This window comes from Acipenser ruthenus, chromosome 11, assembly GCF_902713425.1.
Source record: "Acipenser ruthenus chromosome 11, fAciRut3.2 maternal haplotype, whole genome shotgun sequence".
Taxonomy (NCBI): domain Eukaryota; kingdom Metazoa; phylum Chordata; class Actinopteri; order Acipenseriformes; family Acipenseridae; genus Acipenser; species Acipenser ruthenus.
Window position 1 is genome coordinate 38,264,277 of NC_081199.1, and position 14,739 is coordinate 38,279,015.

Sequence of the window (14,739 nt, forward strand, 5' to 3'; positions counted from 1 at the left end):
GTTCTGTTTTGCATCAGCCCTTGGTAGGGTTGGTAGGCCTATATTTTGATCACAGCAGTGGCTCTTTCAGTCCACACTAATCCAAAGCCATGTTCCAAACAGTTCTTTAATTTTACTGCTATTACATAACTGGTTGGTCAATCCAATGGACTGAAGACCTCACAAGTGAGTACCAAAAATGAAATAATTTTTCTAAATTGCTTTTAAATCCTCTTGTATCATCATTATCTTGGCTTTATTATCTAAATTATTAAAAAAAAAAATAAAAAAAAATTACAGTTTATTATTGAAGGCTGGCAAGCAGTGTTCTTACAGTAAGAAGAACACTGCTTGCCAGGGCAGCAGTGTGGAGTAGTGGTTAGGGCTCTGGACTCTTGACTGGAAGGTTGTGGGTTCAATCCCAGGTGGGGGGACACTGCTGCTGTACCCTTGAGCAAGGTACTTTACCTAGATTCCTCCAGTAAAAACCCAACTGTATAAATGGGTAATTGTATGTAAAAATAATGTGATATCTTGTAACAATTGTAAGTCGTCCTGGATAAGGGCGTCTGCTAAGAAATAAATAATAATAATAATAATAATAATAAATAAAACCTTACAGTATTAAAAAAAAAAGATTTATTGGCTTGACAACCTGATGGTTATACATTCATCTTTACAAGCTGTAGGCTTGCAATATGCTTTGCTTACAAACTAATACAATAATTGAATCTGAAGGATAAAAGACACATGCACTGTCTAGGATGTATTAGGATGTTCCATCTATTACATCCATTTCACCTAATACTGTTTACCTAAATGACAGACAGGCTTCAGTGTACAACAGGGAGCAGATGATAAAGTTCTTCATTTATACTTGGAAAGATGCAGGACTTCTGTCAAAAAGTGAAACTGCCAGTCCAACACCCTACAATGGTTCATTTTCAGGTGACATGCTTTGATTAGCAACAACAAAAATAAAGAAACTAAATAAATTGCTGGCAAATACAAACATATTGACTCCTGAGCTATTTTTACTTCATTTTGAATTACAGTATATTTCAGCCCGTTAAAGTTGTCATGCTCACATACAGAATGGGTTTTGTAATTAAATCTTTTAATTTGGGGTTTGTAAGTGTAATGCCAAGTGTTATTGTTCCTTGTTAATATGGCCGTCATTCATCTTGCGGAAAGGTTTCCATCAATAATTTAAAATGAACAGCAAACACTTCTTGACAGATGGCATCCTTTATTTTGGACTGTCTACAGCTCTAAGCTCTAAGCATTAGACTGGCCTGTGAAATTGTTCCTAGCATAAGCAGCACTGTACAACATCTCTTATTCTAACTTAACCATTGTATAACTATTACCCGAAACACAAAAACTCAACAAATTTGGATAAAAAATATAACTTACCTGAAAGTGGTTCAATGGTAAAGGCTTTGTGAGGCTGAATACTGCAAATCTCAAACTCAAAGTCAATCGGACAGCTGCAGCTCAGAGGGATAACATGGGTCTTGCTGTAGGAGTAAAAATAAGAGTTTACTGTATAAGATGACAGGAAACTAAAATACAGCTAATGGTAATTCTGGTATGGTTCAGAGAGAATAGGGCCAGGGTATCTAGCATGTACAGGTCAAAAAAAGGCCAGAATACTGGGGCTCCAGGGGGTTAATGAAAGGAAGTTAGCAGATTTGGAAAGAACAATTAATAATGCTCTTGGCACAAAATAAATGCTATTTAACTACAAGATCATCTCTAAAAATAATTAGCACATACATTTAGAATAACTAATAACATTAAACTTTTTTTCATGAATATTGATAATGATGATGAATGTTAATTACATGTGTTACATGAAGACACAAGCTGAAAGGATAAAAATATATGGTTAACTTGGTAAACCATAGCAAATGCATAGAGTACACATAGTAAACGCATGATAAACTGCAAAATGAACATACAAAATGAATGCTTGATTAGGTTGAAAAAAGGGTTCTGTTTTGGTTGTGTTTACAGTAAGACTCCCACTGACACAGAAACTATACATATTGTTTTAATTTCTGTTAAATACAAAGTGGCAAGGACCTCAGTGTTTTCAAAACAGAAGCTACCAGTTAGATACAGCTGCAGCTGACTACACTTCAACTAGACCTAAATGGAATTTGTACACATTGTTAAACACTCAGTGATTTTAATTACAGGTTGCAAAGCAAATACCTATTAGGCTGTGCTATTTATTGGATTATTTGTACCCTTTGAAATCAGGTGTTTTTTGTGCCTGTTAATCCCCTTGTCATAAAATAAATAAATTAGAAAAATGGGATTTCACATTTTAAGAAGCTGCTGGCAGGCACATGGGCCATGTAAATAACAAGTATGTAATTTATCACGGCCATATAACCATGTATAAACATTTGCTAATACATGTCGCATAAAGAATGAAAAGTGTAACACTGTTAATAAAACATTAAACTGAACTTCCTTTCTTGTGTCTATTATTTCACAATTTTTCTTTAGATTTTACATCACAGCTATTTCCTTTTTTCCTTTTTGCGATCTAGTGTTGTTAATCCCTAGGATCTATTTTCAGTACAAAAGGCTCACCATCTAAAAAAAGAATGAGAAACAATCACTAATAGCAGTCCTAATGGCTAGTATTTTTTTAATGTGACAAAAACCATTTCACATGTATAAAGACAGCCAAAGGGATCAGCCATATAATGATGTGATATCTACTAAAGGGGCCAAGTTTTACAAATTATTTGAGCTAGTCTTTGAAAAAGAACTATTTGGAATTTAGAAATTATGACAGTAAGTTAAAAAAAAAAAAGACTAAATAACAGTTTGCAACTTTCTCATATATATTTATGCACTGGGAAACATCTGAATTACTCCATCCTCTACATTTTGTCAGTAAACCTCCCTCATTGCAGTAGCAGCAATGGCTCTTGTCTGATGGCCAACACACATAAATCTGTGCACTAAAACTGACAGGAGTGTTTATCTGCAACATATGAAACCCAATATTGTATTTTTTGGAACACATTTATCACATGCTGTTTTATGATCTGTTGGAGATCATAAAACATTACACCAGGAGTCCTGTGCGAAACAGCAGCAGGGTATCAATCTCTGTCATACGTGTGTGCCTTCATAGCTTTGTAGTCTTCCTATGAGAAATAAAGCTTAGCCACCTGTTAACACATTACAGTATCTTCCAAACTATATTGCAAAATAGACAGAACAGGATGTGTCTCCTTTCAAAATGCATCAGATAATCAATACAAACATCAATAAATGTGTACATCTATTATTAGAATAAATGTTGGGATTACTGTTACTACAATCTTCCACACAAATATAAAATGTAAAAACAGGGAAAGACAATAAATCAACTAAATATATACTGGCACTTAAGGAAGAAAAGTACAGTATTTTCTGTATACCCTGCGCACAGGCTCCAGCTCGCAGCTGCTCAAGCTCTCCAAGGAGTAGAAAGCGGTCAAGGCTTTCAAAGCAGGCTAAAGATATTTCAGACCTGAAGAGCCAGATGGCCCAGGTTCTGGAGTATCTGGTCAGGCAGCAGGCTATTAACCCTGCCCCTGCCCCAGCTCAGCCGCCGGCACTGGTCCCAGCTTTGCCTCTAGCACTTGCTGCGGAATCAAACCTGCTTGAATCGGAGGTCGCCCCGGTCATCTCAGAGTGAGACAAGGCTATGAGCACGGAGGACAATGACGCAATCTCCATCGAGGCGTCGTGGGATGGGGACTCATTGGAGTGCCCAAACCCTGAGGTCCAGGAGTTGACCGAGGAGGCAGGCCCCAGCTCTGAGGTTCCCTCGGAGACTGATATTGCCTCTCCACCAAGCTCAGTTTGAGCACTTATGGAGCGAGCCTCCAGCTTCCTCCAGGTCCCCTGGAAGGCAGCGCCTGAACAACGTTCAATGTTCCGACCGGCACAAAAGCTTCGAACCCCCAACCCTTCCGGTGTTCCTGGATTTTCTGGAGGAGATCAAGTCCTCCTGGCAGAGACCGGCCTCGGGGGCAAGTGTCTCCAAGAGCCCAGCTCCCCTGGTCTCCTTGCAGGATGCAGGAATGCTGGGACTGGAGCAGTTCCCGTCGGTGGACTCCACCATAGTGGCTCTGGTGTGCGCTCCCCCCAGTGAGACGACCCATTGCCTCTTGTGGTTCTCCCTCATTGGCTTCGGAGGTCCACTAGGCGTCGATGTCCTAGCCTACAAGTGGCCCAAGACACTTGTCTATGCTTTCCTGCCGGTACCACTGCTCCCTGCCTTCCTCAAGAGGATCAGGAGAGACAAGGTGACAGTTCTCCTGGTGGCCCCCAGTTGGCCCAGGAGAATCTGATTTTAGAGCCTCTGCCAGCTGCTGCAGGGCCAGCCCTGGGAGATTCTGCTACGCATGGATCTCCTCAGTCAAGCGAAAAGCACCCTCTGGCACCTAGAGCCGGGCAGACTCCAACTGTGGGTCTGCCTTAGGGCTCTCAGATACAGTCACCAGTACACTGCAGAATGCTAGGGCTCCTTCCACAACAGCGTTGTATGCCTACAAGTGGAAGTATTTTCAAAATTGGTGCATCCCATCTATTGCCCAATAGCAATTATTTTACAGTTTCTGCAAGATCTGTTAGAGGCGGGTAAATCCCCATCTACGTTGAAAGTGTACCTAGCAGCCATATCTGCATGCCATGTCCCCATTGACTCAGTATCCCTGGGAGCTCATATTCTAGCGACCCATTTTCTAAAGGGTGCTCGGCGGTTACGTCCTCCTAGAAAGGACGTCTTACCCGAATGGCGTCTAGATGTGATATTGGAGGCTCTCACTAAGGCCCTGTTTGAGCCTGTACATTCCATAGAGTTGAAATATCTTTCTATGAAGACAGCCTTTCTGGTAGCTATCGCCCTCTGCTAAGTGGGTCAGTGAGCTACAGGCACAGTTCTTGTATGCGTATTTGGGACAATGGAAACAGGGTATCGTTGTGCACGAACCCTACTTTCTTCCCTAAGATGATTACAGCTTTTCACTTGAATCAGTCAGTGGAACTAGAGGCTTTCCACCCCACTCCTTTGCGGAGGAGACACATAGGAGATTGAATTCCCTCTGCCCTGTTTGGGCATTGAGAGGTTATGTGGATAGAACGAGAGCGCTGCGTCACTTTAAGCAGGGGCTGTCCCATTGGATTGTGGACACAGTCTAGACTGCGTATACGAATGCAGGCCTACCCCCACCTGGGAGGGTGACCGTGCACTCTACTAGAGGTGTGGCTACGTCATGGGCTCTCTTTAGATGTGCTTCATTGACTGATATTTGTATTGCGGCTAGCTGGGCCACTCCGCATACACTCACCAGGTTCTACCAACTTAATGTGGTAGATCCTTCTATGCCTTAATTAGGCACAAGTGTCCTTGAGGTTGCACGCTCACAGCACCACCACTAGATGGTGGTAGTGAGACGTCCCTCATATGCTGTCCGCTCATACTCCCTCGCAACAGCTTTGATATACTTTCCCAAAAGTATGGTTGTTGGTCGTCTTCGAATTGATAGGGAACGATAGGTTGCGGATGTAACTCTGATTCCCTGAAAGAGAAGACGACCAACAAACCTTGGGAGGTCGCATCACTCGCATTCACGGGTTCGATGCAAAATCAATCAATCAATCTTTATTTTATATAGCGCCTTTCATAGTGGACCGCCATCACAAAGCACTTAAAAGAGGGTGAGATCTCCATGCAGTGACTATTTATTACCTTGGTGAGGCGGGACCGAGGACGTCACTCCACGGAGGGGCCTATCGGCAGCTTTGATATAAAACGCTCAGTGAATACTTGACCTGTGGCAGGCATATCCCAAAAGTATGATTATTGGTCATCTTCTCTTTCAGGGAACCAGGGTTACATCCGTAACCTAACATTACTTGTGAACTTAGGGGTTCACCTAAAGGCGACTTAGTAATAGCACTCACAATTAAACCAATTAAATGTGATTCGATTTTGTGTTCAGGCAAACAAATTAAAGATGGTTGCAGGCAAAAACCAGACAGAAGGTTGTTTTTTGCATTTCTCTTTTGATCCTAATTTCAAAAGTATTTCAGAGTTCATCTGGTAAATTCTCCTTGAGCGAGTTTAAGGATTATGGTTAAATGAAAGCGTATGACTACAAAAAAAATAAAATAAATACAAATAAAAATACCCCCCCCCCCCCACACACTTTTGAAACCAAAGTTACGCCACTGGAATGTGTAACAAATAAGGAGTATATAAATATACACACCCCTTATAAAGGTGTACCATAGCAAACACATGGTAAAGCATAACAATTCAGTGCAAAGCCCAGAGAGTTATGGTAGCCTAAAGTATATAAAAAAAAAAAAACATGGCAAACCATGGTAAATGCACACTACAATCATGGGAAAAAAAGCATAATTACTGTAATAAACTTTTATAAGGGACAGACAATTATGTCTACACTTGTCCTTAAAAGACACAGAACTTAAATAAATTACAAAGAGAAACTGGTTCCTCTATTTGTCTTCCAACATTACTTTTCCAATCTGTTGGACACAATCAAATGTCGGTACAATCCTTTATGGAAATATAAATCAGAGATGTAGATTAGACTGTCCAATGTTCATCACACTGTGTCACCTCATTGAGGCAAGTCACCAAAACAGCTCACATGCTTCACGATGCATGCATGCATTCATTAATTTATTTACATTCATTTCAAATCACCAACCATGTAAACAGATTAAAACAAAGAATAGTGCTCTTACACACACACACACACACATATATCATTGCAATCAGGATAAAATAAAACATTTGACTAATTTATGTTGCAATTCCAGTTTCCATTCCATGAAAGCAGGAACATTCTCACTTAACTTTTTATAACAGTCAACAATAATAAAAAAAAAAAATAAGATCAAGGACAATTACGACACCTGTTTCCCGCATTACAAGTTACAAAGCTTTACGGGGGATAAAGTCTTATGTCGCAAAAGATAAATATCTGAATATGCTGTTTGCTTCACTGTGAGTGTGAGTCACTGATACAGCTTATCAGCACAGGAGAACACAGGATATAACTGATGACTGCAACCAAGAAATAAAATATTCTGATAAAGATGCAGCGATCCCTCAACCATGTTTAATTTTAAACTACAATATAATGCCTTGGTAAACTGATAGTTGACAACAGGTTGACGATAGCAAATAGCTTACCTTCATGAAAGTCCAGGTTATTTATTTGAAAAGAAGCGAGGAACTTTAGAGATTTGTCAATCTGGTGGGAATACATGGCTACCATATATTGCATTATACTTAATACTTTCTCAATACACCTTATTCTAGACTTGCATGTTTGATGTCTTTTCAATATCAACACAATTTACACAATACAAAATACATCATGAGTTTTTTTTTTTTTTTTTTCAGTATCGTTGTTGTAAAGAGCAATAATAAAGCTAAAGGACGCTGATTACTCTTGACATCTCCTAATCCTAAAGGAGGAAGCATCTTAAATTCTGATGCCATCGCCACAGTTTACACATTTTATTAAAAAATAATCTTTATGGTCTGCTGTTTACAGATAATAACCTGCTGAGTGTTTATTCACCAACCGTTTGTGAGCTACCCCTTATCTTATTAGCAAGATTGTCTATTTATAAACTTTTATCACGTATACCTTGACATGGACAAACCGACAGCAAATTTGAGTTCTGAATCTTGATTTATTTATTTTTTGATTAAGAGGTTATGTGCACAAAAATATTGTCTTCTATCGTAAGAGATGTTCAACCATACAGTACATGCTGTATTCACTTTTTGAATAGCTGTCTAAGAAAAGGACATATTTATTTATAACAATTTGTATGGTTTAAAATAAAACAATAACGACAAGACACTAGATAACGACTAGATAACAGTCTTTCACGTGGATAAAGTGTCTTTATCAAAGTCTGAGACAGTCGATGGAGACTGTTATCTCCAAGTACAATAAAGGCAGAATAATGTGCCTGAACATATAACTTCAAGTATGAATGTGAATTACTAGGAGACACAAGGTGTTTATTATTACCTAATTGTGATTAGGTGTAAAAAAATAATTGTCACTGACTTGGTGTGCATCAGTCAGGCTGGATATTGCAGTAACTTATTTGGTAAACATATGTAAGTATGCAACTATGTAGGGATGGGTTTTACAGTTGACTTTAGACAATGAAATAGAAATAATATTTAAACAAACTAAAAACTAAAAGAAATTATTGATTGGGTCAACATCCCAATATCCTATCTTTTGGAAAATCAATATAAACACTGCCAGTTACTAGCAAATGCTGTATTTAATGTTAATATTTACCTCTGCCCAAGGGGAACGCAGGAGAGGTTAATGTGTGAAGGGAAGTCCAAATCGTTTATCACTGGATATGCATGTATAGGAATGAGAAGGGTATCATCCTAGAAAGCACAGCACATTTCCTCTCATTGGACAGAAATAAAAACATGTTTTACATCACATTTAAATCATCATCAGGTTTTCAGCATGAATCAAGTTGTAATGGAAACTTGCTGTGTTCAGGTTCAGTAGTAAGGCAAACTCCACTGATGCTCGCTAAGTAAATACTTTTTAAGTACTGCATTCTTTCCAAAACAAAAAACAATGATAAACCTACTTTGTTTTTTTACACAATTAGAACATGAACACCCCTTTTAATGCTCACTTTTTTTAACCACGGATGAGAGTAAGTAACTAGAACTAATCAAAAAAGTTCCCAACATCACTGCAGACAGTTTGTCTGACATGATCCACAGGTCTGAACACACTCATGCAATATTTAATTAAACATGATTTGCCTAATGCTGCTTGCATTATAATTAATAGCAGCTATAAATAACTGCTCAGGTACTTACCTTACAGTGGACACGGATACTGTCATAAAAGTATCGCCATTCATCAGGGCAAAATTGGACTGTAATTGTGTAAGAAAGCCCAGGGACCAATCGATACTATAAGGAGTGAAAGAAACATACATTACATTATGAAGTATTTATCTTTTTGCTTTAATAAACCAGGACTGCAAAAAAAAAAAAAAAAGTTTCTAAAAAGTTTACCTTTTTGGAATACTTGATTTGAAAGTATTTTGTTTGTGTTGGCAAAATATGGATATTTATTACATCAGAAGAAATATTCACCAGATTCTGTAAAAAGAACAGTGATTACATTTATTATTGTATTAAATATATATTTTTAAAAAGCAGCACATAAATGATCAGGTTTCTCCAATGGGCTATGATAAGATGTTATGGACATGACATGGTAAATGTCTTTGGCCAACAGTGGACTAATTGTTGTTATGTCATGTGATGTCCAGTTAGTGAAACTAATTGAAAGAAGTTTGAAAGCAGATTACTGATTTGAAAAAAATATATATTGCTGGCAACTTATTTTTTAGGTATTGTTTAACTACAGTATCTTAATGGCTAATGAGTTTAATTTTTGAAAAACTAAAAATAGGCTCTTGATAGATGCAATAACTATATATCAGATTGCAGTCAGATAAAATGGATGTTGCTCAAAATAAAGCCACTGCTGTAACCATTTTGAAATTATAAATCCATACAATATTATTTATAAGGAGAACAAATTATTTTCCTTCTTGTGGGATGGGCCCTGTTTGTTTTGACAATTGTATGTACATAGCACTACTGTATATCTATAGATTTCAATATTGACCAGTGCAGCAGGAGTGAGTATCATTCCAATGGGACATTTTCCTAAAATGCAACACTATTTATTTAATGGAGCTTCCAAAAACAAGATTTACCAAAGACTACATTTTAAGTATGGCATGATATCCTTAAAAGAGTTTTTGAAAACGAAATACTGTACCAAAAACTATGATACCATGTGCAATTATTTAATGCTAGGGATAATACACAGGTAGCATAGACACCAGGTATACAAGTGACTAGAGAGTACTGTGCAGCATGGGATGTCAACACTTCGCAGCAAGTTTCATGCGCTCTGAATAGTAACAAATCACAATAGTGTGAAACTACAGATTGTAATTCCTAGAAAAAAGGTTTGATGAAAGATGTTAAAAAGGAGAACAAATGTTTCAATAAAATGTCAGAATAATAAAAAAAGGATGTCATGCCTTTATTTATGAGCCTAAGGTTAAATATAGCTCAGCTGTGTAAAACTGAACATTAGAGTCAGGATTTATATGTATTTTTCTGCCCTAAACTCACCAGGACCTGTTGATAACTTTTTCCCAGTTCAAAACCACCAAAATGCAGCACAGCAGGCTCTGCCTCGATAGCACTGTTTTTCTGTAGTTTAGCATAAATCTCTGGAAGAAAGGGTGAAATATTTAAAGATCAAAGCATCAAATCATCATTAATGAAACAAGCAACATGGAAAAAAGACACTTGATTACCAATTCAAAGATAACAATCCAGGGACTGCAATGATACCATAACATTTGCCTATTCTTAAGGCTGAATTATTTATAGTTAGATTATATCAGCAATGACGATACAATGAAATACAGATTTTTTAAATACATTTTGATGGTGATGAAATGCTCTGCATTGGCATTGATTGAGACTGAATTATGCTCTATGCACAGGTAGAGGGATAGAAATAGCAATGTGAGCTAGCATGCCTCAAGTCTGTACTGAAGAAATCACCTTCTATAGGGTGTAAGAGAGCAATTCAGTCTCTGGCTTCTCTTTTTGATACTTTGTGCCCATTACCAATAGTAATGGGCACTTGATTACACTGAGGGCTAGTTTATGTTAGCAATTCAAACTCCTACCACTCAAGAGGTAAAAGACATTAACTTACTGCACCACCTACACCCCCCTAAAGGCTTTTTTTAAATTAGTTAAAAATATAGATCACAATATAGACCTGTATTCTTTTGCCCTAGGTATAAAAATATAATTTCATACTTGTTTCCAAAAGGTGATTTGGTACTTCTTTTCCTTTCCTGAATTCTTCCACCAGCTGGCCCAAAGGGAGAGGTGTTTTTTTCTTAAAGGTCTTACTAAATTGTAAATCTGGTTGAACCACCTCCATGTTTCCACAGCTATTTTAGCAGCTCAACAAACCAGGGCTTTCAGATCCTTTGAGCTAATTAAAATAAAATAAGAATACAAAATAATTTATTGCATGTTATACAAAAGAATGCTATATACATATATGTATATACAGCCTTAAGAATATATACACTAACTAAAGACATAGCTTTAGCATTTAGCATTTAGCATTTGGAGAAACACTCAGTGGTGATGCAAGAAACATTAGGTTAATAATTTGGATCTTTCTTGTAGCCTAATATAGTGAAACAATACAGAAGTACACAAGGTCTGGATAGTTACTTAAAAAAAAAAATATAGCGAAGCATACTTCAGCAAAGACTTTCATCAACATTATCAGTAGCATTATTCAACCATGGAACACAATCCAAACCAATAGGTTAGTTGCAATGTTACAGATAAGAATTGGAATAAAGCCTTTCTGTGGCTATGTTATACATTTGACAAAGTAAGCATTGCATATGTACATATACAGTAGTGAGTGTGGGGGTATTGTGCTCATTCCTAATCCAAATTCTTAATGAATACAATAAATTCAAATATCCAGACAGAGAATTGTAGTTACCAATCTAAAAATACAACATTTATGTTTAAATACTTAAACCTGTTTGGGACAGTTGCCAAGTGACCTTACACTTGACCTCACATGTTCATTTCTGTAAAGGGAATCACTAAATTGTTCAGCATATAAGAATACAAAAAAAAAATGCTTACAGTAAGAAATTAAGATATAAATCAAATGCAAAATAAAATGTAAGATTCTTAAACAGCTTTAAAATGGGTTATGTCCCAATTTAAAGCTAACATGAGAAACCCAGAAATCGTTCCTGGAATCTATTTACATTTCAGGTGCTACAATAGGTTAAATAAAGTCTTCAGCTTGTTTGCCTTACTTTGAGATAGTCTTCCTAGGTCATTTTAACTCAACAGTCAAAGCATGTCAGTCAAATGGGGAAGCAGCTGGCTTGTTAATGACAGGAGAGAAGGCATTGAATGGGTTTGAGACCTATATCGTACATTTGAGACCTATATTGCAAATACAAGTACACAACAGTTCAAATGTTAATAATTATTTTGTGAACTAAAACAAAATATACCAACACTAAGCAATGCGAGCTAATTAGTTTCCCACTATTGTTTTTAGCAAGATTTAACACTGCTTCCTACAGAAGAGTTATTATTATCTCTAAAGACTTTAAGGAGGCATCGTAAAGCACAATAAAACCATGCTAAATTCACAGTACACGAAGTAGGGCTATGGGACAAACAAAAAAAAACAAAAAACACACATACAACAATGTAATAACCCATTCCAAATACATACAATATCGGTATAAGATATAATAGATAGTTACGTTTTTCAAAAACATTTCCCTACAGAAGCCGCAGTGAAAACGTTGCTTTTCCTGAATTGTAATAAAAGAAAACACCGTACCTCTTTCAGAACTTCCTCCAAACATTCTCGTCGCCATGGTAATAGTAGTTGCCAACTTCCTGGCTGGGACGTAAACTGGGTGGAGCTTTTAGTTAACCAACCTGCGCTGCACGAGCAGTGAGTTTGTAGCAGGTGGTATTATGTTTGTTACTGTGGCAGTAAGCTGTTATTTATGAACGTTATAATTGTACAAAGCGGCCACTGAACATGCCGCATAGTATGTGGTTTTACTAGACTCGATAACAGTGGACAGGGCATGGACTCCTACGTAGGTGAAGTTGTTGAGATAAGCAGTTATGTCACTGTAGCGTCCCCATTTGCTGTTGTGGCCTAGTATTTGTACAATACAGTGTGTGAAAAGTACAGATGCTGGTCTGTCCAGCAGGCTGAAGTTGTTTTAATATTGGACACGAATCACAACTGTCAGGGACTTGGTAACCATACAACATAGTCAGCTTCAACTCCTTCTACTAAAAAAATAAATAAAAATAAGAGCAGGAATTCTTTATAATTTACAAAGTGTACTCTGTACCTTGCTAAATAAAACAAGAAAAAAATGCCATGGTACAATTAACCCTTTAGCCTCTGGGTGACATTTCATTGCATTTCAAGTATCTGTAAATATTTTAAGATATCTCCATCATTTGCAGATATCTGAAAATGAATAACAGATATACTGAAATGATTTGCAGATAGCTTATTTAGGACATTTTAAAGATACATTTTGAAATATCTGGAAATCAATTTAAGATATCTTAAAATGAAATTAAGATATCTCTAATTATTTTGTAAATCCCTCAAAATGTGTATTGTGCATAATGGCAAGCCAAATTAACATTGAGGCATATATTTTAAATGTTCCATAGAGACGTCCTCTTTAGAGTTATCAAGCTTTAACTGTGTATATTACATAATAAACAGAAGATGTCTGTGGTATGATGGTGCCGTCTACTTTTTTCCACATGTGATTTGTTCATTTTTTGAGATCTGTCAAATAAATTTCAAGATATCTTAAAAAGACTTCCTGTCCATTTAGAGATATCGTAATATGACTTCCTGTTAATTCAGAGATATCTTAAAATGACTTCCTGTTCATTTAGAGATGTCTTAAATACACTTTAAAATATCTTAAAACATAGAGCTTTTTCTCAAGAAGTAATTTTCAGAGATCTGAAAATAATTTGCCTTGGATAAAGGCATCTGCCAAATTAATATATACATCTTCAGACTGTGTTTCACTTCATTTTCACTGGAGGCATTCTGCTTGGCTAGTTACAATAAACAAAACTACACATTCAAATAGTCTATGCATTCTTCATCCATTACTCATTCTGTTTGCCTGGTGTTCTCTCTGCCTCGATTCTCCCACACAACTCCACTGCTCCGCTCACTGCACTGGCTCCCCATCACTGCTCGCATCCAGTTCAAGACTCTTGTACTAGCCTACAGATGCCTTGACCAGACTGCACCCAGCTACCTCCAGACCCTCATCTCTCCCTACACCCCCACTCAACCTCTCCGCTCCTCCTGCACTAGAAGACTGGCTCTACCTCTCTACGCTCCCCTGCCTCCAGAGCCCGCTCCTTCTCCACCCTCGCCCCGCAGTGGTGGAATGACCTTCCTACAGATGTCAGGACTGCCCAGTCCCTGACCACCTTCCGGCACCTCCTCAAGACTCACCTCTTCAGACAGCACCTGTAGAACTCTTTTTTCCCCTCTGGACACTTATCACTCTTCCTTAAATGCGCTTTACTTGCTCTTATCTGCCCCCTATTTTACTGCATTTAATCCTGTACTTTAGAGTACTGTAAACTGACACAAGTGTTATTTAATCTGTAGTATTTTGTATTTAATTATATCCTGATGCAACTATCACTGACACTTATCTGCTCTGCTATTGAATAGTATTTTGTTATACTTGTACTTGCTAGAACCAAAGTCATTGTATTTTTTATCTTGCTCCTAATTGTATTATTACTTGTACTGTGATTCTTGAAATGTATTTTTGTTTACGACTGTAAGTCGCCCTGGATAAAGGTGTCTGCTAAGAAATAAATAATAATAATAATAATAATAATAATAATAATAATAATAATAATAATAATAATAATAATTATAATAATAATAATAATAATAATAAATTCAGTAGTAGTGTGACTTATTTAAAAACCAGGGACTACAGTAGAAACATAAGAACATA

The 14,739-nt window shown here is 37.2% G+C and overlaps 1 protein-coding gene across 5 annotated transcripts in view; it reads right to left on the reverse strand.

Moving 5' to 3' along the window:
• The window catches only part of cfap221 (cilia and flagella associated protein 221), a 29,237-nt gene extending 16,585 nt beyond the window's left edge, over nt 1-12,652 (reverse strand). The window contains exons 1-8 of one of the 5 annotated variants that reach the window (XM_034044260.3): nt 12,460-12,530; nt 11,998-12,068; nt 10,958-11,138; nt 10,253-10,353; nt 9,113-9,199; nt 8,912-9,007; nt 8,361-8,458; nt 1,396-1,499 (exon numbers count right to left, since the gene is read on the reverse strand). In XM_034044260.3, the coding sequence (XP_033900151.3) occupies nt 1,396-1,499; nt 8,361-8,458; nt 8,912-9,007; nt 9,113-9,199; nt 10,253-10,353; nt 10,958-11,084 (613 nt within the window). In that variant the 5' untranslated portion in view covers nt 11,085-11,138; nt 11,998-12,068; nt 12,460-12,530. Of the gene's footprint in view, nt 1-1,395; nt 1,500-8,360; nt 8,459-8,911; nt 9,008-9,112; nt 9,200-10,252; nt 10,354-10,957; nt 11,139-11,997; nt 12,122-12,459 lie in introns of those variants that run through there. The other 4 variants (XM_059033882.1, XM_059033881.1, XM_034044261.3 and 1 more) reach the window with 4 other exon arrangements.
• Nucleotides 12,653-14,739: the final 2,087 nt, after the last annotated feature.